Source organism: Chrysemys picta, chromosome 4, assembly GCF_011386835.1.
Source record: "Chrysemys picta bellii isolate R12L10 chromosome 4, ASM1138683v2, whole genome shotgun sequence".
NCBI classification, from domain to species: domain Eukaryota; kingdom Metazoa; phylum Chordata; order Testudines; family Emydidae; genus Chrysemys; species Chrysemys picta.
The window spans coordinates 45,142,634-45,164,346 of record NC_088794.1 but is presented as its reverse complement, the minus strand read 5'-3'; the positions used below and the strand labels follow the sequence as shown (position 1 = coordinate 45,164,346).

The following is a 21,713-nucleotide window of genomic DNA, read 5'->3' as shown; positions in this document are numbered from 1 at the left end:
CTGGCTAGAAATCTGGTATGCCATGAGAAGGCAGCAAATCACCAGAAAGCATTCCATAGGTGGAAAGAGCTTGAGATGAGACTAAGGTTAAAGACCACTATAGATGATCAGCATTAAGAGAAGATTGCATCAGATTCTCTTTTCTGGCAAAATGTTCCAAAAAGGCTCATTGCCATTGTGAGACTGCTTGCTACCCAAAATCTAGCACTGCATGGCACTTCAGATCAGCTGTATGGGCCAAACAATGGAAACTTCCTTAAAATTGTGGAGCTGATGGCTGAGTTTGATGCTGGACTCCAGGAGCACCTAAGAAGAGTCACCACCCAAGAAATGTACACACACCACTACCTTGGGAAAACAATTCAAAATGAGATCATACAGTTACTGGCAACAAAAGTCAAACAGAAGATTGTGGCAGATCTGAAGTCAACAAGATATTACTCTGTTATTCTGGACTGCACACCTGACATAAACCATGTGGAACAAATGACTTTAATGGTGCGTTTTGTAACACCAGAACATAGTAAAAATGTCCCTGCAATGGTGACTGTCAGAGAGCATTTTCTAAAATTTATTGACATTGATGATACTACAGTAGCTGATATGACAAATGTGCTTCTTAAAAAGCTGGAAGATACGGGAATTGCGATAGCTGACATGAGAGGTCAGGGCTACGATAATGGTGCCAACACAAGAGGAAAGAACAGAGGAGTGCAGACACGGATCCGATAGTTAAACCCTCGAGCCTTTTTTGTCCCATGCAGTTCTCATTCATTGAACTTGGTGGTCAGTCATGCAGCATCAGCTTCTAGTGAGGCTGCTGAATTTTTTAATGTAATTCAAAGCATCTATGTATTTTTCTCTGCATCAACTCATCGATGGCAAATTTTGAAGCTGTGACGTTGTGCAGTCTATATGGTTTTATAAAAACTTGATAATAAGTCAATATAATGTAACTGAGATAGTTTTAGAGAAAATATGGTAATAAGTGAATGTAAGTAACTGGGATATGCCTCATGCAAAATGTCTCTTGTAAGGTATCATTACAAAGCTTATAATCTACTGAGTGTGATCATCTGATTTGTATAAATGTACCACTCTTGTATCTAAAACTAGAAATATAAAATGTAACTCTGAGGGCCTATTGTAATTGTGTAAAGTGTGGACCATTAATGATGGTTTGGAATCTTGATGACTCCCATTGTCTGCAGATGGCTGTATTTACCTGTGAGTCTTCCTGTATATGTGTGTGCTGGCAAGTGAGTAATGAAGTCTTGCAGTGACATGTGATCATGTCACCTGAACTGGAATCCATCTTTAACCTGGTGCTTTTCCAGTGAGGGGGGGTGGAAACCCAGAGAGACAAAGAGTTCCCGCCTTATGCAAAAGATATATAAAGGGGGGGAAGAGAACAGAGAAAGGGAGAAGCCATCATGAAGAATCCCCTAGCTACCACCTGAGCTGCAACAAGAGCTGTACCAGGGGAAAGAATTGTGCCCAGGCCTGGAAGGTGTCCAGTCTGAGAAAAACTTACTGAAACATCTCTGAGGGTGAGATTATCTGTATTTAGTTTGATTAGGCATAGATTTGCGCATTTTATTTTATTTTGCTTGGTGACTTACTTTGTTCTGTCTGTTACTACTTTGAACCACTTAAATCCTACTGTCTGTATTTAATAAAATCACTTTTTATTTAGTAATTCACCCAGAGTATGTATTAATACCTGGGGGAGCAAACAACTGTGCATATCTCTCTATCAGTGTTATAGAGGGCGAACAATTTATGAGTTTGCCCTGCATAAGCTTTATGCAGGGTAAAACGGATTTATTTGGGTTTAGATTCCATTGGGAGTTGAGCATCCGAGTGCTAAAGACAAGCGCACTTCTGTAAGCTGTTTTTAGGTAACCTGCAGCTTTGGGACAGGAGATTCAGACCCTGGATCTGTGTCTGGAGCCAGACGGGAGTGTCTGGCTCAGCAAGACAGGGTGCTGGAGTCCTGAGCTGGCAGGGAAAGCAGAAGCAGGGGTAGTCTTTGCACATCGGGTGGCAGCTCCCAAGGGGGTTTCTGTGATCCAACCCGTCACAGTGCAACATCTGGGAACATCCTCTCTGACACTGAAACCACTAAGTGCCACGCGATGGGAAAGTTGAGTGGAGGTGATAAAGCCTATCAAACACCAAATTGGGATGATAGATGATGCCATAATTGCCATTATGATGGATAATTCTATGAGAGGAACTGTTCATGGGAGAACAGGGGCAGAGGGAAATGGAATCACCAGAAACATACATAACTTCAAATTTCTGTGTGGCTTAGTGTTGTGGCATGACATACTGTTTGAAATAAATGTTGTAAGCAAAAGACTCCAAGGTGTTGACCTTGATATATCTGGAGCAATGGAACAACCGGACAAAGTAAAGTCATACCTACAGTCTTACCGTCAGATGAGGGATTTCAAAACGTTCTGAAGAGTGCACAGAAGTTGGCAGAGGAACTTCACACTGAAGCCATTTTCCCACCCATTCTAGAATACAAGAGTCACCGAAGAAGAAGAGGACGACATTTTGATTATGAGGCACGGGATAATCCCATAAGAGACCCCAAACAACAATTCAAAGTTGAATTCTTTAACTAGGGGCTAGATGATGCAATGCAGTCAGTTGAAGAACGTTTCATGCAGCTCAAGGAACACAGCAGTATATTTGGGATTTTGTATGATATTCCAAAACTTCTCACTATACCTGAAGACGACCTACACCAGCAATGCAGGGCACTAGAGACAGTGTTGACACATGATGGCATGCGCAATATTGATGCGAGTGATTTAGGTGATGAACTGAAAGTCCTTTCAAGATACATTTCACCAGGATCAACTCCAAAGGCTGTTCTGGAATATATGTGCACAAATAAGATGACCACCCTCTTTCCAAATGCTTTTGTTGCTCTGCGCATATGTCTAACACTTCCTGTAACAGTTGCCAGTGAAGAACGTAGCTTCTCCAAGCTGAAGTTAATAAAAACACATCTACGCTCCACAATGACACAGGAGAGGCTGGTCGGCCTTGCAGCCATCTCAATAGAGTATGAGCTGACCAAGACTGTGGACCTTAAGCAGGAAGCACTTCAAATCTTTGCAACCAAGAAGGCACGGAAAGCACCACTATGATTATTCAAACAAATAAACATGCCAGTGTTTACTATGCAGACAAGAAAAGTTGCATTTGCTGATCAGGTGTTTCAAAGTTAAGTATTACTTAAAATTTTGGAACAAGGTATTTTAAATTGTTAGTTCTCCTTTATTGGGGTAGGTAGGAGAGCAGTACCATGAGAGGAATAGAACAGGAAGAAGGCAGAATTGAGACTTTTCAAAGTTTTGGCCCAAGCAAGGGAGTATGAGGGCACCATTTGAACTCCCCGCCTCAGGTGCCAAAATGTTGTGGGCCGGCCCTGAGCTAGCTGTACAAGTCTCTCAGCTCTATCTTGGCATAGAATTCCTCAACTCCTCTTGGCAATTTGGGGATTGTGCTACTCAACCAACATATTGTGAAGTGTAAAGTTTCTCAGGTGTTCGAATTAATCTGTTAACTTTCCTGTTTTTGGATCAGTAAATATTTAAATAGTATAAGATAGCTTTTAAATGGAATGCTACTACCTCTGTTTTCTATTGTAACCAGACTCAAACTATGCTTCCTACTACAAACCCAGCATTAAAATCTAGGGTGTCTGCGCTCCACAGTATCTTTGTCTGGATGAAAAACTCTAAATTCATAAGAATCAGGAAAAATAGATTTCAATCCAAAACTTTCAGGCTAAGGGACTCATTCAAAATTGATAAAGGACAATGGGAATCTTTTCACTCACTTTAATGGACTTTGCTATATGATCTTATGGCTTGTTCCAATTTATTGTAAGGGTAATAAACTTGCTTTAAAAAACAACTTTATATTCACTCCTGGCCCTTTAAAATTCCTCCTGCCTGGAAGAAAGGCAGTATTTTTACAGGCATTCTGTCTTATCCAGTGGAATTTACTTGCAAGAATATAGAGGTGTTTTAAAGGACAGACTGTTTCAAACAGGAGTGTCAATAATGACTTCTACCACTATTGATTTCTTTTTAACAAGGTTTTGATTAAAAATGTTATAAATAGGATGCAGAATTGTTACCACCTATGTTATTAAGCATGGGATTTAATTACTAATACATTCTCCCATTCTGATAAGAATATTTGTGATAAAGACAAATATAGTGGAAAATATATTTAGCAAGCTATAGCAAAATTTCTCTTTGGTCCTCTTCAGTTCTCTGCCCTCTCTTTTCCCTTGATAGGATAGTTGATTCTCTATGCTCTGAACTCTCCTCCCCCTTGACTCCTTTACCCTTCTCTCCCGTTGCAATGTCTTCACCCTGACAATCCCCAACCCAGCTCACTCCCAACATCTGCTTCCTCTGGTCCTGCTCTCACGCTGTGCAGCATCTCTGGGGGAAATCTCATGACCAGGCTGACTTCTTCCATTACAAATGTATTCTCTTCTCTTTCAGTTCTACCGTCTTCCTAACAAGCAATTCTACTTCTTCACCTAACTCAATCTCATATTCACAATACCAACTGCCTTTAGGCCAGATTTTACTCCTTCCTCACACCCTCCTTCCACAACCACACACACACACACACACACACACACCTCCACTTCCCTCTGCAAAAGTTGGACTGATTTCTTTGAAGGAAAAAAAAATTACAAACTTATGTGACCACCACCACCCTGCCCATCTTCCTTTCTCCTCCTCCAACTTCCTCCTCCTTCTTCCCAGTCATAGATGCAGAAGTTTTTCCATCTTCTCTCCTCTTCTATCCCTGCCACTTTCCCTAGTAACCTCATCCCATCTCCCTCGTGTCCCCGCTCCTTAGCCTCTCACTCTAAGCATTCTTTAGTCTTTCATCTTAACCGCCCCTCCCTGACCCAACTTGCCTCTTCCACTAAGGCCCCATCTGCCTTCTCCCTCTCATTTCAAAGTTCATTGAACACACTGTCTACAATTGTTGTCTGGAGTTCCATTTCTCCAATTCCATCCTACCTAGACCCATCTCCAATACAGCTTCTGCTCCTCACACTCCACTGAAACCACGCTTGCCAAAATTTCTAATTACCTCTTCCTGGCCAAATCTTGTAACTAGTACACTCTATCCTTCATCCCTGTCCTCCATCATAAACACAAACTACTTGTTTGCACTTTCACCTATCCCATCCAGCCTAATCTCTCTCTTATGCAACCAAGATCTTGGCTCCTGCATCTGCCCTGCCATTAACGCCTGACATCATCATCACCCCCTTGTTACAAACACCTTCATGTTCTCTTCAACATTTCCCCTTATGCTTGGGAGGAACTGCTCATAAATATCCGCAAAACCACCTCATTGTCCTCTGTCAAGTCCCTCCATAAATTTCTCCTCTGTCATGATGCCTACAAAACACTTGACAATGGCTAGGCTGCTTGACTTTAGTGACCCGTTTAGCCACCAAAACCATAGAGAGTACGACCCTGGCGCTTCAGAGCATAAACCACATCCATAGTGCTTACAGTCTTTCGCTTGGCACATTCAGTGTAAGTGACAGCATTGCAGATCATGTTCTCTAAGAACACCTTCAGCACTCCACAGGTCTCTTCGTAGATCAACCCCGAAATACGCTTCACCCCCACCCCCTCGTGTTGAGCCAAGTGACTAATAGCTGGCTTACTAATACCTTGGATGTTATCCCGAAGCACTTTACAGTGGTGCTTGGCACTTCCCTTCCCCAAGCCTTTACCATCCTTACCACGACCAGACATGGTGAAATCACACACACACACACACAACTGAGCTGAGACCATTGCCTTGCATGCTGACCAACATTGTTACATTGTTTCCTTGTGCTCCTTTGTCCGTTTATCTGCATCCAATTGTTGTCTCCTGTCTTATAGTTAGATTGTAAGCTCTTTGGGTAAAGACTGTCTTTTGTATATGTTTGCACAGTGACTAGCACAATGGGGCCACAATCCCTGACTGGGGCTCCTAGCTGCTACCTCGATATAAATAATAAATAAGACTAATGTTATTAATAATCTGTTATTGATGGCGGGCCCCTTTCTTCATCTCAGATGGGAACTACTCCTTGGTGAATGACTCTTTGTATTGCTACTATCCTGTCATACCTTCCATCACTTAGTCCCAGCCCAGATATAAACCTTCAAATGAAGCCCACCTGCACTTGTTCATCAACACTGCAATTCTAAATGAGCACAAGACCAGCTGTCAAAGTGAATGAGCCTGAACACAGGCTTGTTCTTGGTAGCACCATAACAGTTCAGCGGATAGGTTGCAGTTTGCTGAAGACATCTGCCCTAACTAACAAAGATGCGTCTTCCACATTTCTGGTACTTCTGCCAGTCCCAGGCCAGGCAGCTCCTTTCCCTCCCTGGCTGCAAAGTGTCCTCTGAGCTGGCAGGTGTTAGCGCTGGGCCCAGGAGGAAAGCACTTGGCAGCGGGTCAGCACAGAGGGAGCTGGGGACTCTGCAGCCAGGGCCACGCAGTGGAACACAGGCGCTGGAGCCTCTAGGAGCCCAGGGCAGACCTGGAGCCAGGCAACATCAGGACCCAGCTAACAGTGCCACCTGGACAGCAGAGCCTCCTGTGGGGAGCAGGAGCTGGGCAGACGTAGAGGGGAGCTGGTAATGGTTTATGTATCATCGTGAGCCAAGGACTGTATGCGACTCTGGGAGGCTCGGGGGATGGGGTATCACAGTTCCTCCAGGAAATGAAAAAAAAAAAAAAGAGGGAGTGATTAAGGTGACTCACTTAGGTTGTAAACACCTCCAGAGATGCTTGCATGTACTGGTTCAACCCAGGTTTTCCAGAGACCAACAGATAAAGAAATAAAATGGCTGGGTTTAAACTGACTCAGGGCTTTCTTTCTGATCCAACAAACAGACAGACCCTTCTGTCCTAGGGGGACCCCCAGCCCTTGCAGAAGAGTTGGAAAGCCTTTACCCTACTAGGGTGCCATAAGATTGATGGGTGACCTCTGGTAAGCTTTTAGCATGCATATAGGAATTTTTTTTTTACATGTTTTCTCTGTAATGCTTTTAACCTCAAGAATAAAATATGCTTACTTACAAAGAGCTGTGTGGCAACTTGCAACAGCTGGCAATACACAGTTTATAGCCCTTGGAGAGAAAGTAACATACTGGTGCTGGCCGTTATCCACTGCAAGTCAGTCTGCCTATTACTGTGGAAGGCAGGGAGTTGTGCTGCCTTAAAACCCTCCGTCAGAGGGGAGTGCGATGTGGTCCCTGACCAGAGATAGGTGATGGCTAGAGTGCTGAGACCTGACTGGGCACTCCTGGAATCGACCACAGAGTGGGAAAATACACGTGCAACACATTTATTCAAGGACAGCAATATCTCATATGGGAGAAATGCAAAGGGGTTAAAACCCTCACAAAACTAAATCTAAAGGAAGGTAGCCCTGAAACCTAGGCGGATTCAGATTCAGACCATGACCCAAAATATAGAGAGGTAACTTGTTAAACATGGAAGAGAGAGGCAGATAAAAGACAGGAACAGAAAAGCCAAGAAATAAAATCATAAAGATGCAGGGTGAATCTGAAGAAGAGTGAGAGCAAAGGCATTTTTCAGCCATCTCTACCAACTGAGAAAAAAATACCAAGGAGTATATCCCTTTCAATTTACACTTCCAAATGCAATTCGAAAAGAGAGGGTAGCTGTTATGAGGAAATGGTGTCCGTAAGTGAGCTCTTCAATTTTTAGTGAGCTCAGTCTGGCTTTTTTTAAACTTTAAAAGACCCCCTGAAACTCATGGAAAAGGTATTACAGGTTGGAATTGATGCATAAAGAGGAAGGGGAAGAAAGAATATGAATGTGTGTTGACAACAATGAAAAGGGGTGAAGAAGGGGTGGCACCATAGATGTGATTTAAGCCAGGATATATAAAGGAGGAAGGGGTCTGAAATATGGCTCTGAGCAACAGATCCCAGCATTTGTTCTTTAAAGAAAATGGTGCCACAGCTCCACCCATGGTGGGGAGTCTTGATACCCCAGACGGAGTTCACCACACCAGTAGAATGGGCTAATCAGCTGGCTGTATCTGAGACTATAGGGAACCTCCACATTGTAGGGAAAGGTGGGAATTTTGTATCATTATGAATAGTATGGGGATTTTGGGAGGCAGGGAAAAACAACAAAAACAAAACAAAGCCACTGTATTATTTTTCTATTACTTTTAACCAATGTGTTGAGAGGGAACTGGAGAAAAAAACAATGTTGCAGGAGCAGCAGGTTGGGCAGGAATTTTTTTTTAATGCCAATCTAAGTAAATATTATTCATCTTAGAGAATGTTCAAAAATCATGAGTCAGGCTCACCAAAAATCATGAGGATAACTTTAAAATCATGAGATTATGTAAAATAATAGATTGGGTGGTCTTTTTATTTGTCTTCTGCTTTTTGGGCCATTAGGGTGTACTGCGGGTCACATTCTGAAGCTTTCTCCACAGCCACGAGGGCTAGAAACTTACTTTTTTCTTTAAGAATGAAGGATGAAATCATCACATATCCACGTGACTCCAGGAGCTGGGGCTTTAAGAAAAATAATCATCATGGAATCGTGACAAAATCATTAGAGTTGGCAATGCTGCCCAGGTCATGCCCCCCCCCCCCAACACACTGCTACGTGACCTGGGGGGGAAACTGCAGAGAGGTGTTAGCCAGAGGCTCCAGCTGACAGGGGCAGAAGCACCAATGCAGAGACCTTTGGACATTCAGAGAATTTCCCATAGTTTTGACAGGGAGCGGGGGGGGGGGAGGGTTGGAGAAACCTGACAGTCTCTTTACCTCAGCTTTGCTCCACACCTGCCCCTCTTCCCCTACCACCCCCTCACTTTCTTCTCTCCTCCCCCACCAGCCCTCCCCCGCCCATATATAGCTGATACTCTCTTAAGTAAACCCACCCCCTCAAAAATCCTGGAACTAACATGTTTCCTGCCATCACATAGTTCACTGGGCTGGTATGTTACACCCCTCCCCCATCCTATGGGTATCTTGCCTATTTAGATTGTAAACTCTTTGGGACAGGGACTGTCAACTACTGTGTAGATATGTCTACACTGTGGAGACTATACCAGTATAGCGAGGTCAGTGTAGCTATGCCAGCATAACCACACAGTACAGATGCAGCCTACATTGATAGAAGGGGTTTTTCCATCGGTGTAGGAACACCGCCTCCACAAATGAAGTTAGCTACATCAACCTGAAGCCCTCTTTCATCAGCACAGCTGCATCTGCTCTAGGGGGTATGTTGGTCAGGGATCTGGAAAAAACCAACAGCTCTGACCAACATAACTCTGCCAACATAACCCCCAAAGTAGATGCAGCTGTATTGACTGAAGGGAGCTTTGGATTCATGTAGCAAACTTGATTTGAGGAGATGGCGTTCCTGCAAGAGGGGCCGGGGGGGTTTCCCCACACCTGACCATCATAGTTATGTTGACCTAACTTCTCATTGTAGACCAAGTCTATATTTGTACAGCACCTAGAAGAGTGGAGACCCATTCTTGGCTGGCCCTTAGGCACCACAACAGTAAACACTATTATTCATAATAATAATCATAGGCCAAGATGGTAAATGCTTGTTGATTAAAGGTGCAATTGGAAACAAAATACTAACTTTAAGAAGCATCTATCCCTCAGAAGCAGAGGTCAATTGCTCTTTTTCAAAAAAAATTCTCCCAACTCTTGGAAGAATTTGGAGAAGGGGATATTGTGACAGTGGGTGGGCTCATAGCTGTGCCCTGATCCTAAAGGTAGACAGATCAGACACCAAAACAGGCTAAAACTACTAGTAGGTACACATGATTTGTGTGACTCCTGAAGATGCCCCACTGCAAATGAAAGAGATTATTCCTTTTATTCGATTCCACAGCGAATACATACACAAATTGATATGCTATTAATTTCCAAATCAATGTTTCATAACGCTATTCTGGCTAAACAAGGATGTATGTGCTGGTCCGATTATGCGCCATCTGGCTTTTCATTAGAAACTGAGGGCACAACTAAAACAAATATATGGAGATTAAACGTTCCTCTTTTATGTACTCAGAAGAGAATCCATAACATTAGAGAAGAAATTACACTTCAGAAAAAATAACGTGAGCCAGGTTTAAAAGAGCACTCTCTGGAACTCAGGAGTAACTTATTAAGTGATTAATCCTATGATATCAAGGTTAGAAAAGAAGAGACACCAGAACCTCTTGAGAGAAGTAGAAAGACTTAAAGCTACATCAGACAAATCAATCCCAGAGCGTGTACAAGAGCCTAATTGAAGCTAGAGGTAAATTAAACCAGCTATAAACTGAAAAGGCAATCAGATTTACAAAACAACAACAGTATTATGAAAAAAGCAACAAAAGTGATAGGCTACTTGCTAATGGACTAAAATATATACAAGATAATAAAAACCAGACATCCAGTCACTCCTTAACTAGCAAGAGAGAAGGACTGGCTCCTGAGCTAAGGAAGAAACCAAATCATTAATCATCATCATTTGCAAGTCCAAAAGATATACATGAGGCATTTACAAATTTCTACAGGATGCTTTATGCCAGCACATCCCAAACAAATAAAAGTTTATAGAATTAATGCAAAGCTCCCTAAAATAGAACAGATAGACCAGGAGCATTTACACCTGATGAAGTTGCAGAGATCATTAAATCACTTAACACAGTAAATCTTCAAGCCTGGATGGGTTTCCCCCAGAGTTCAGAGCACAACTGGCAGAGATCTTTAATGAGAAGTGGAAAGAGTAAGAGATCCTCAATACCTGGAGTGAGGCCCAAATAGTAGCAATATTGAAACTTGGAAGAGACCTATCCAATTGTGATCTCTTTGTTAAATCAACACACTAAGGCCTTGGCTACACTTACCCGCTAGTTCGGCGGCTGGCAATCGAACTTCTGGGTTCGACTTATCGCGTCTACTCTGGACGCGATAAGTCGAACCCGGAAGTGCTCGCCGTCGACTGCGGTACTCCAGCTCGGCGAGAGGAGTACCGCGGAGTCGACGGGGGAGCCTGCCTGCCGAGTGTGGACCAAGGTAAGTTCGAACTAAGGTACTTCGAACTTCAGCTACGTTATTCACGTAGCTGAAGTTGCGTACCTTAGTTCGAATTAGGGGGGTAGTGTAGACCTGGCCTAAGCTTCATGCTTCAGTCTTATCAAATAGACTGAAAAATACTGTGTAGATATATTTTCAGAGCTAAAATAGGTTGTGTGTTAAACAGGCAGTTAGACTACATTCACAGAGTTCTGGGCCTGATTTTTTTTTTTTTTTTTTTGGATGATTCAACCAATTTCATCAACCTGACTAATCTATTTCTATTTTTAGATGCTGAAAAGGCTTTTGGTAGGGTGAACTTGCAGTTTCTAAAGCATACCCTAAAAGCATTAAGTTTAAATCCCAAATTGTAATGAAACACACAGATTTTGTCACATATGGAGGATGTGGTGGGGCGGTGCTCCACCCCCTGAGAAGAAGGGCTGAACTAGGCCTGAGAGGCTGCGCAGATCAGCAGCCAATCAGCCAAGACCTGGGGAGAGCCAATCAGGGCAGGGAAAGAGGCAGCCAATCAGGGCCGGGCTAGGTCCTATATAAAGACTGCCTAGCAGAGGAGAAGTCAGTCACTCCTTGACTAGCAAGGGAGAAGGACTGGCTCCTGAGCTAAGGAGCAGAGCAGAGCAGGGCAGGGCAGGGCAGGGCAGGGCAGGGCAGGGCAGGGCAGGGCAGGGCAGGGCAGGGCAGGGGGGAGCTCCGGCCCAGATACCTGCCAGGCTGCGGCCCTTGCTAGAAGGGGTCGAGAAGGTGCATAGGGCCAAAGGGGAAGTGGCCCAGGGAAACTAGGCAGACGAGAGGAGGAGGACAGAGGGAGGCTGCCGCTAGAGCGTCCCTGGGTCAGGACCCAGAGTAGAGGGTGGGCCTGGGTCCCCCCTTCCATTATCCCTGGCCACCAAGGAGAGGGGCCAAGACAGACTGTTACCTGCCCCTGAGATAAGGGGCTAGACTCTAGGGTTGTGGTTGGCCACCAAGGCAGGGGCAAACAGAAGGACTGCTGTTAACAACGCCCCCCGGAAGGGGGTGAGACCATCATAGTGGGCACTGCCGGAGGGCAGTGTCCTGAAGCGGATGAAGACTGTCCTGAAGGGGATACTGCCAAGCAGGGAGCAACGTGGGTCAGAGGGCAGCAGAATGGAGACAACAGGCAAGCTACCACACAGCGAGGACGCCCTGGAGCGGTCAAGAGCTAATTCCTGGAGCGACCGGCAGGGGGCACAAGCGGTGGTGAGTCGAACCCCGTCACAGAGGACTTGTCCAATAATTAGGACATTTTGGAAAGATGTTGGGGAGTTCAGAGAATCCATCAGTGTTTTTGTTTAATTTTCCCCAAAAAATCGATGCTGTATAAGAGATACAAAGGACTGATTACCTGTTTCTTAGTTGCAGCACAAATCACAATCACCAGTTGGTGGAAGAGACACGACTCTCCTAAACCAATTAACTCATTCCAAAATGCTACGATTCGAATAGCTGACCCAGCATGGCAGAGTTCCACAGACAGAAGGGGAAAAGAGGTTTACCTGTTTTTTAAATGCCGAGGAAGGGGGAAACTGCTAAACTGCCACCTTCCTCGAATTAATTGGTAGAACTGTGAAGCTCCACTACAGAAATGTTTCTGTAACAATTTCTTGACTCTAATACAATTTTTAAAAACCGACTGACATATCTCTGTATTCCTTTCCTCAAATGACAGCAAGAAAATATAAAGTAAAACCTGGAAAAATATTTGTTTTCCAATACAGCAATATTGGTAGTCTTTGAATTTGATGGTCTGTTATGACCTATAAAGCCCTACGTGAGGAACTGCCTCACTCCCCGTGCCATAAGAACATGGCTGCTTTCAGGACAATCTCTGCAAGGGCTTCAGGAACTCCCTACTCCCCCCGCATACAATATAGCCCAAATCTGGTGACCTTCTGAGCAAGCTGCAAAAGACACCTGTTCAATTGGGTTTTTTGAGAGGGCTGAGGATGCGTTTCCCACAGCAATGGAGGCGTGGAAAGGCATTTCCATGGGCACGTATACACTGCAACAAACATTCCACAGCATCTAGTCTCAGAGCCTGGGTCAGATGATTCAGGCTTGCAGGGCTTGGGCTGAGGGGCTAAAAATTGTTGTGTAGACATACCCTGTGTGTGTCTGGCTCGCTGAGTTGATTACTTTAATGCTGCTTGGAATTCACTGTATTTATTACATTGTTAATGTGTCCGGGTACCTAAGTCCTTGGATAGGCATATTTTTTATTGTTTTAAATGTAAATGCATAAATATTGATGTGGCGGGGGAGGGGGGGTAAAGAAATGCATTACTGAACAAATAGTAAACGTTCCATTAAAGGGTTAAACAAAGGCCACTGAGAGAAGTTCAGTGAGTCCTGACCGTGTTGGAGTTAACCAAATTAATAGCTCAACACTGGCCCATCTTTTGTGGCAAAAAGGAGAAGACTCTTTCAAAGTGTAATCTAATGAAATGGCTCCTTCTTTCATCACTGTTTTTACCACAATTAGTGGTAACTTAGGCCTTGTCTAATGGAAAAATGCATCAGTTTAACTAAATCAATTTCAAACTCAAGTTGAGTGCAATCCCCAAATATATACATACATGAAGCAGTTTAGCCCTTGCTTACATTGATTTAGCTTGCATTGGTAAATTAACTTACAGATTTAAACTGATTTGATATAATAAAAGGTAAAACCAATTGGAGTCTACAACAGAGGCTTGCCCCAGTTTAACTAGATTTTAAAACGGATTTATTTAAACCAGTGTATATTTTAAGGCCTTACTGTGCAACTAGTCCTATTGGTTTCAGTGGAGACCTTTTGCAGAGAAAAGAACCACATTGTGTCAGTGATGGGGGCAAAATCTGATCTATTAGAAAGACAATCCTAGACAGATTGGCAAGGAGAGGGAAGCAAAATTATTTCGAACCAAAGATAGTCCTGGCCAAAAGCATGCTCAGCATGGAGAACTGAAGGAGAGCTGATGGTAGAATAGGTTTGGCTTTGACCTGGGACCAGGGTTTTTCTATGCACCAGAAATGTGCGTGCTTGGGAAACAGGCTGACAGCCTAGTTCAGGGAGAATCAGAACTCAGTACATATTGTGAGTAAATCATTCTAAAAAGCAGTGTCCTGTGGGTACGACTGTACTTCCTTCTCTCCTAACAAGTAATCAGCCCACTTCAGAAATGCCAAACTCTCCTCCAAGTTCCTGGAAACATGGACACTTTTTTTTGTTTAAAATAGTTTGTCTCACATGACAAATGGAGTTGTGCTTTATTTCTCTGAGCAGTCACTGATTCCTTTATAGTAAGTTTTTGTTTAATTGCAGATGGCAGTGAACAGGTATAAACCTGTAAACAGGTAAAACTTTTATATTTTCAGTAACCAGTACAGATGACTGCTAGCTTGGTGTTATGGTTTCTTCCCTCTTCTTTTTAATGTGCTCAAAAGTTGATAGCTAATATGTAAGTACTTGGAATGCTTCTTTAAATTAATTGCTGCAGTCCCTATAGGAACTGCGTAGTTTGGACCCAGACCTCCATTCATATGCACCTGATTTAGATTTCCAAATACTGCAGCATCAGGCTCTTTACAATCTGTAATTAAAGAAAGATCCATGGAGAAGAATGTCTTTGTTGTATACTTGTGATGCTACATACAACTTTCTTTCCTGAATCAAGTCCTTAATTAAATCTCTCTCTCTCTCTCTCTCTCTCTCTCACACACACACACACACACACACACACACACACACACACCATCTAGTACAATGATTTGGGACAATATTTGAACTGAATGAGATTAAACGATTGGTACAAGAAGTTTTAGACAATCTGGGATTAATTTCTTTTAGCAAAAATCATGGTCTAACACAGGGTGGATTGATTTAAATTACAGCAATTTAAATCACCGATTTAAATCAGTAAGCAGAAACCTTGATTTAAAGTATCCATTTTAATGTTGTTTTGCATTTGTACACTCCACTTATTTTCCAAAAGAAAGATTGATTCTCATTGGTTGGTAACCATTAATATGTTGACTTGCAACTAAATATAGCCATTACACTAAACGTGGAACTTCTTTTCGCTGACCAGGAGGATATACTTATTTAAGCTATTATATAGCTTAACATACATTTATTTAAATTAATATTTGTTTTTAATGCTACAGAGTGTTGAATTATACATTTTTAATTACTAGATTAATTTTTGGCTTGGTATTTGTATCCAGCTCTCTTTAAATGAAAATTGGAATTCAATTAAAAATGCACTGAACCTGCTTTTTTAAAATAGTTTTTAATTAGTTAAATGAAACTACCTTAAATGTTCTGTATACATAAGAGAAAAAATTATTAAACCATGTTTTGCATTTAAAATTGATTATTAAGAAAAGGAAGTAGTATATCCTGGCATGATGAGGCTCTTAGATGCTACAATAATACAAATAAATAATAAAAATAACTATTATCTGTAGTTAATGAACTGATTGTTTCTAGTCACCATGTCCTTCAAGATTTTAGAACTAGTAGATCCCATCCTCTCAAACCTCATTTTTATTCGTAGAATGGGAGAAGAAAACATTTTTCCAATTTCCAATCAGTTTCTTATCTTTGAATGAACTAGTCATTGAACTGAACTAGTTGAATAAACTGAAAAGAAGAAAATACCTTCTATTACTGTCAAAAGATGGTTTAGCACCTCAACAAACTGTGGATCCAGGTGCTTAACCTGTGACTTGGATCAGTACAGTGGTTTGACTTCCTTTAAAACTTCATCAGCCGACATGTGTGGCTTGATATTTTTTATTTAATTTAAATGATTTTAGGCCTTAACACAAATTGTTTATTGTTTCAGTTTTAATTTTAAACAGGTTTATTTTAAAAATGAAAAATGTATTTAAATTTTAAAAATCCAATTTTTTTTAATCTTATTTTTTTCCAATCATTAATTTTTATCCACTCTGGTTTATATCTTGGCATTACAAAGTTAATGTACAGTAATGAGAGGTTACCACAAGATGGATGTGGAACAAAGACGATTTACTACTAAAATGAAAATATCCTTCCTAAAGGAGGAACAATTGGGAGATATGGATACTATATATTTATTCATTTATGACCTTCTCTTCGTTGACATACACTCCTTGTCACACCTGTGTTGTCCTCTGCCGTTCCCTACTTTGGGAAGAGCCAATGCTCTTTTCTTTACCTGTTTAACATGGTGATCAAGGAGGGATTTGTGTCAGATGGTCTCTTGCCACCATTAGAAGATTTTCCCTCTCTATTTTTTCATCCGTACGGCACACACAGGAATTAGCAGCATTGTTTCTATAGAGTAATTCTTCAAAGTAGTGGGTAAGGAGTTTGTAAATTGTAATTCCAGGGACTAAATTTGAAAAATCTGACTAAAATTTGCAGATAAAAATCCATGAATACACATGATTAAAGTATGTGCAGCAGCTTTTGATGATCAAAATACTTACTGTTGTCTATCCCCAACAGAAAACAAATGGGGATATTTAAATGTGGTAATAGCAATACTCAGCATTGATTGTTCAAAGTACTGTGATGATATTAACTCATCCCAACACCCCCCCGTGAGGAGAGTAAGTATTATAATCCTTGTTTTACATATAGGGAAACTGAGACACAAAGGAGAAGTGCCTTGTGTGAGGTCACTCAGTGAGTCAATGGCAGAGCTGAGTATTGCATTCTAATCCCAAACTACATAATTTGGGAAGACAGATATGTCTACCCCTGCTTTATTGCTGCCAACTCCACTACTACTGGGAATCTCCCACCTCAGACAGTCTAGTCGGGACCTATATATCTCCTAAAAGCTCTCTGAAATCACATGCACACTGCTAACTTCAAAAAGAGTCCCCTATCTGCAAAGTTATTGCATGCAACATGAGGCCTATCCAAAATTCACAGCAGGGAAAACCCCTATCGTTAAGTAGACGTGGGAGGGAAACCTGTTAAGGTTGATTATTGCTCTAATACTACCTCTGAAGACCTCTCTTCTCCCTTTGAAATAGCTCTTTAAGCTTGCTAATTTAAAATAAAATATAAAAGAGCACAGAGCATAGCGAAATCCAGAGTAAAAAGACTGAGAAATGTCACAATAACTCTCCCCTACAGAGCTCCACAAACATTAATTCATCTTCCTAATGCCCTTAGGAGGGAGATAAGTATTGTTGTTATCCCATTTTACAGATGGGGGAAAAGAGAATGTTTACACTGAGTCACAGAGTGTGTTGACAATTCATGTAGACATACCCAAGCTAGCTCTTATGTACCTTGGTCAGGTACTGGAACAGTGAAGCTGCAGCAGCCCGGGCTTTCACATGGGCTGTATAATTCTGCCCGGAACCCTGGGTAATTACGTAGGTAGCTAACCTATGCGGCTGTGGCTTCCCTGCTCCAGTACCCAAGCTAGCTAAATTACAGCTAGCTCAGGTATGTCTACACATGCTGCAATTACACTCTGCGATTGCCGTTTAGACATACCCTAACCCAGGATCACAAGATCACAGTGTCCAAGCTGAGATTAGAACTCAGAAGTTCCTGGCTTGGCTCTGCTCAGATCACTATTCTGTAAGAAACATTTTATGGTAAATTTGTATGGATCTAGTGAAGACCTAGAGCCAATCACGTAAGGTTTGCTGCAGGTGTTTGTTTTTTAAAAAGTGCGTTTATATTTTTGAGGTACTGTGGTCCACTCATCCTGGGAGTGAGAAGTTACCATGACAGTCATAATGTTTCATGATAATTGGAAGTAGTTTAGCAGCAGGTGTCTTCTCTTTCCCCTCCTTTCTGAAATATATTGTGACGTTTATTTTACTTTTTGATATTTTTGGAAGGAGCAATAATAATTCCTAATGATTGTATAGTGCTATTCATCAGCAGATTTCAAAGTGCTTTACACATGAGACCAGTATCTCCATTTTACAGGTGGGGAAACTGAGGCAGAGAGCGGTAATGCAACTTGCCCAAGGTCATGCTGCCTCCCCAGAGTAGGAATAAATTATGTTTGTTACCAGGACTAGAAGAACTTTAACATTCCCTTACACCAGGGTGTCCAACTCTCATGATTTCATCATGAGTCTCGCATATTTAGTTTGTTTCTTAAAGCCCCAGTTCCTGTTGGCAAGTGATTAAAGGAGAATCTCAGCTTTCATTTTTTTTAAAGGAACTTCTAGCCCTCCTGGTTGCAGAGACAAGCTTGACAATATGACCTGACTGCACCCTAAGTGTTCAAAAGGCAAATTAAAAAGTACCTCCAGTGGTTTTTAAGTATAATGATCTTTAAAACAGTCTCTTGCTTTTTGGGGACCTGACATGATTTTTGAATGCTTGGGGTAGAAATTCCAGGAAGCACAACTGAAGGGAAACATAAGATCAATGGAAAAATGGGGGAGCTGGGGAAAGAGTCTATGAGAAGAGTACATTTGGAACACACTGTATACTTACTTTTGGTGCATTTCTCACTTGTAAGAGGGAAACTGCACAGACCTATGTGGAGCAATTCCTCATTAACTTCCAGCCTGGTTGGTCATTTGTATAAATGTAACAAACAGGCAAGCAAACCCAAATAGCCACAGGAACAAAGGATACTATATTAGCATGAATAGAACCTGCTAATTCCCTGAGGTGTTTTTATGCTAACAGAAATAAGTAATCTCCTCCTGACAGATTTTTTTTTTTTTGCATTCAATGAGATCAGCAAAAATGGATCATGTACAGTGCCTCAAATTCAAACAGCACAATGAGGTTTCTGATATTAGAGAGGAGCAATCTTTGTTATAATTATACTGGGCATTTTCTTGTAGATAGATGTAGGAAGACAGTTTCAATGTACAAAAACAACTGTGCACCATTTTTTCAGCAGGGAGATACGGTTGAAAAAGCAAGCAATTCATTCCTCAACCTTCCAGCATTAGCAACTGGGAGAGAATAAATTACACAGGCATTGGCTCAGATACCTGGTGTTTCTGAAATTTTTCATAACAATCTGGAAGCCGTGCAACTGAAGGCAAGTGAGAGATGGAAATATTTCATTTCTTCCCAAAAATATAATGCAGAGAGCAAAGAAGCCAGACAGAAATGAGTACAGCACACATACTGAATGCAATGCTAATAAATAGCAATAGAGACTTTTCAGTTTTCATTTCTGTGACAGTGAACTGGATATCTGTCTCTAAAGCAGTAAACATGGTTAAAACAAACACACTACCACAAAGAAAACACATCTAAGACTAATTTTCTTGAAATTTCTGTTACATACACTATGAGATTAAGATATAACAGCTGCAAAACTTGGCATATATGGAATAGACTCAAGTATATCATGGTGCTGTGACGCTTCTACTTAGGACATGGCATAAGAGACAAGAAGGTGTCTGCTCTCTATGGGGGGGAGGGGGAGAACAGGATTACATGCATACAAACCCAGCATGTTGTATAACCCATCCTTTCGTATGTGTGTTTGCTTAAATATACCTATATATATATACATATATATACACACACACACACACGTTCCCACTCTCCTCCACATGATCTGAAATAGATTGTGTGACACGTATGAAATATTCATACATTTTCTAGTGTTGTGTATATAGGATTTTCAGTCACAAAGTTAAGGAGTACACGCTGTGTATGTGTGTATAAACCATGTAACCTTACGCACATAGGCAACGTGGGTGCCATTCAAAGCATTGTTTTTTCAGTTCATAAACCTTTCAAGGATTATTTCTGATGGTTGTTTTTGTTACACTGACTCACTGTCATGACAGCCCTATTAGCACATAAATCCAGTCCCAAGTGTACAATTTACAGATTCAAAATTGTTTTTATAAGTGTGGGGGTATTTTATTTAAAGTGAAGCCTTAAAAGATTTATCAAGTCATAATCATGAATCATGCTCAATTCTACTTGTGCAAGTTACCTTGTACCCACATAAAAAGCAAATTAATGGGACAAAATTTTACCATCACACATTCTGGTGTAGAGGAATAAGAAAATGTAAATAGTTGCATCTTGACACAAAATACAGTCTAAGCATTTATAACTGCCTCATTGGGACACCTAAACCAGCATTTTCCAGCTCTATGTTGCACATTTGTTACATAGAATTATTCAGATTTCTTGTCTGAAAGTATCACTATTCAACCACAAAACCTGAAGTCCTGAAAACCTGCACATCTCAGGCTCTAGCATTTTAAGTTATTTAATTTCCAGGTATCTACTCTGAACTGAAATCGACAAGCAAATACCTCTTTTCATAGGTCTGTATGAACAATTGTCTCATTCGTCATTGTATTTCAAACTAATGCTCAAAGTGTTTGCTGAAAAAGTCCAGGAAATATCTGTATGGAAATAGCTAACAACTCTCCCCACATCAAATAATAAAATAATTATCTTGTGCTGCCCTGGTGGAAATAAACCCGCTTTCTGCAAGACTAGATAGATGAAACAAACATTCTAATTTTCAAAGCAACATCCAGTCTAACAGAAAAAGCCATGCCTATATCATTAAAAGACCTAAATTCCTAAAGTATCATTCAGATTTTAAAGGCAATAATAGGAGATCTCAGACTCAGTTTCTAATTGCTTTGCCTTGCTTATCAATACCAGAAGCAAGGTAAAAAATTAAGACATACAATACCTGTCATAACTCCATCTACTGTATGACATTGTCCTGTTGCTACTGACACCATCCATTCTCTGGGTGTCAGCGGCTGCACTTCTATTATCACTTGCTTCTCCTGCACACAGCCACTGATTGTCTGTGAGAATTAATGAGAGGGATGGACAAGAAGGTTGTTTTAAAAATAAGACACCTGTCTCTGAGAACCAACCGACGGCAAGGATGCTGAATGATACCTACAGCCGTGCAAGGTGGGACCAGAATTAAATGCACAGCCACTGATTCAGTTGGGACTCACAATCTCAGGAATGTACCATTATCTTTTCAGGAGGTGGGGATTGCTCTCAGGCTTTAGTTTATGTTCTGTGCAAACAACAGGAGGATGCTTTCAGCAGGTTGTTAGGCACAGCTGTGTTCAGGTGAAAGCAATGTAATGGTGCTAAGCTGCTTTAAAGATATTCTGTAAACGGGGATAAGTAGAAGTGGTTCATGTACCTCCTGCTACAGCACAATTTCTTTTTTATTTATTCTTGTTTCCACAGATACAGCTCCATCTTTCTGACATCATCTTCCTCTGTCCAATAGCCTAATCCCTGGGTCTTTCAAACATTATCCTTCAAACAGACAATCAAATCCTCTATGTACAGAAGTACAGACCTCAAACCTCATGGTCATCATTCAGTGTGACAGCTTTGCAAAGATCACCACCTCTCCATCGCAGGAAGAGCCCACTTAAACATACCTAAGCATGACTGTCTGATCTGTTTCAGATGAAAAGAGCCAGTTTATTGGGTCCTGATCCAAAGTCCATTGAGATCAAAGGGATCAGGCCCTTGCTCAGCATGCATCAGCTCTCCTCATTCTGGGATTATAGTGGAAATTCTTCAAAATGTGGGGC

General features: G+C 41.5%; 2 protein-coding genes across 7 annotated transcripts in view; both read right to left on the bottom strand.

Annotated features, from left to right (window-relative positions):
* The window catches only part of TUB (TUB bipartite transcription factor), a 284,995-nt gene extending 263,946 nt beyond the window's left edge, over positions 1 to 21,049 (bottom strand). For all 6 annotated transcript variants that reach the window (XM_065592137.1, XM_065592142.1, XM_065592139.1 and 3 more), the window contains exon 1: positions 20,834 to 21,049. In XM_065592137.1, coding sequence (XP_065448209.1) covers positions 20,834 to 20,889 — 56 coding nt within the window. In that variant the 5' untranslated portion in view covers positions 20,890 to 21,049. The remainder of the gene's footprint in view (positions 1 to 20,833) is intronic.
* Positions 3,898 to 5,828, bottom strand: LOC101949801 (histone H4-like). The gene has a single exon (XM_005309609.2). The coding sequence runs from the start codon at positions 5,826 to 5,828 to the stop codon at positions 5,511 to 5,513; it is 318 nt and encodes a 105-aa protein (XP_005309666.2). The 3' UTR covers positions 3,898 to 5,510.
* Positions 21,050 to 21,713: the final 664 nt, after the last annotated feature.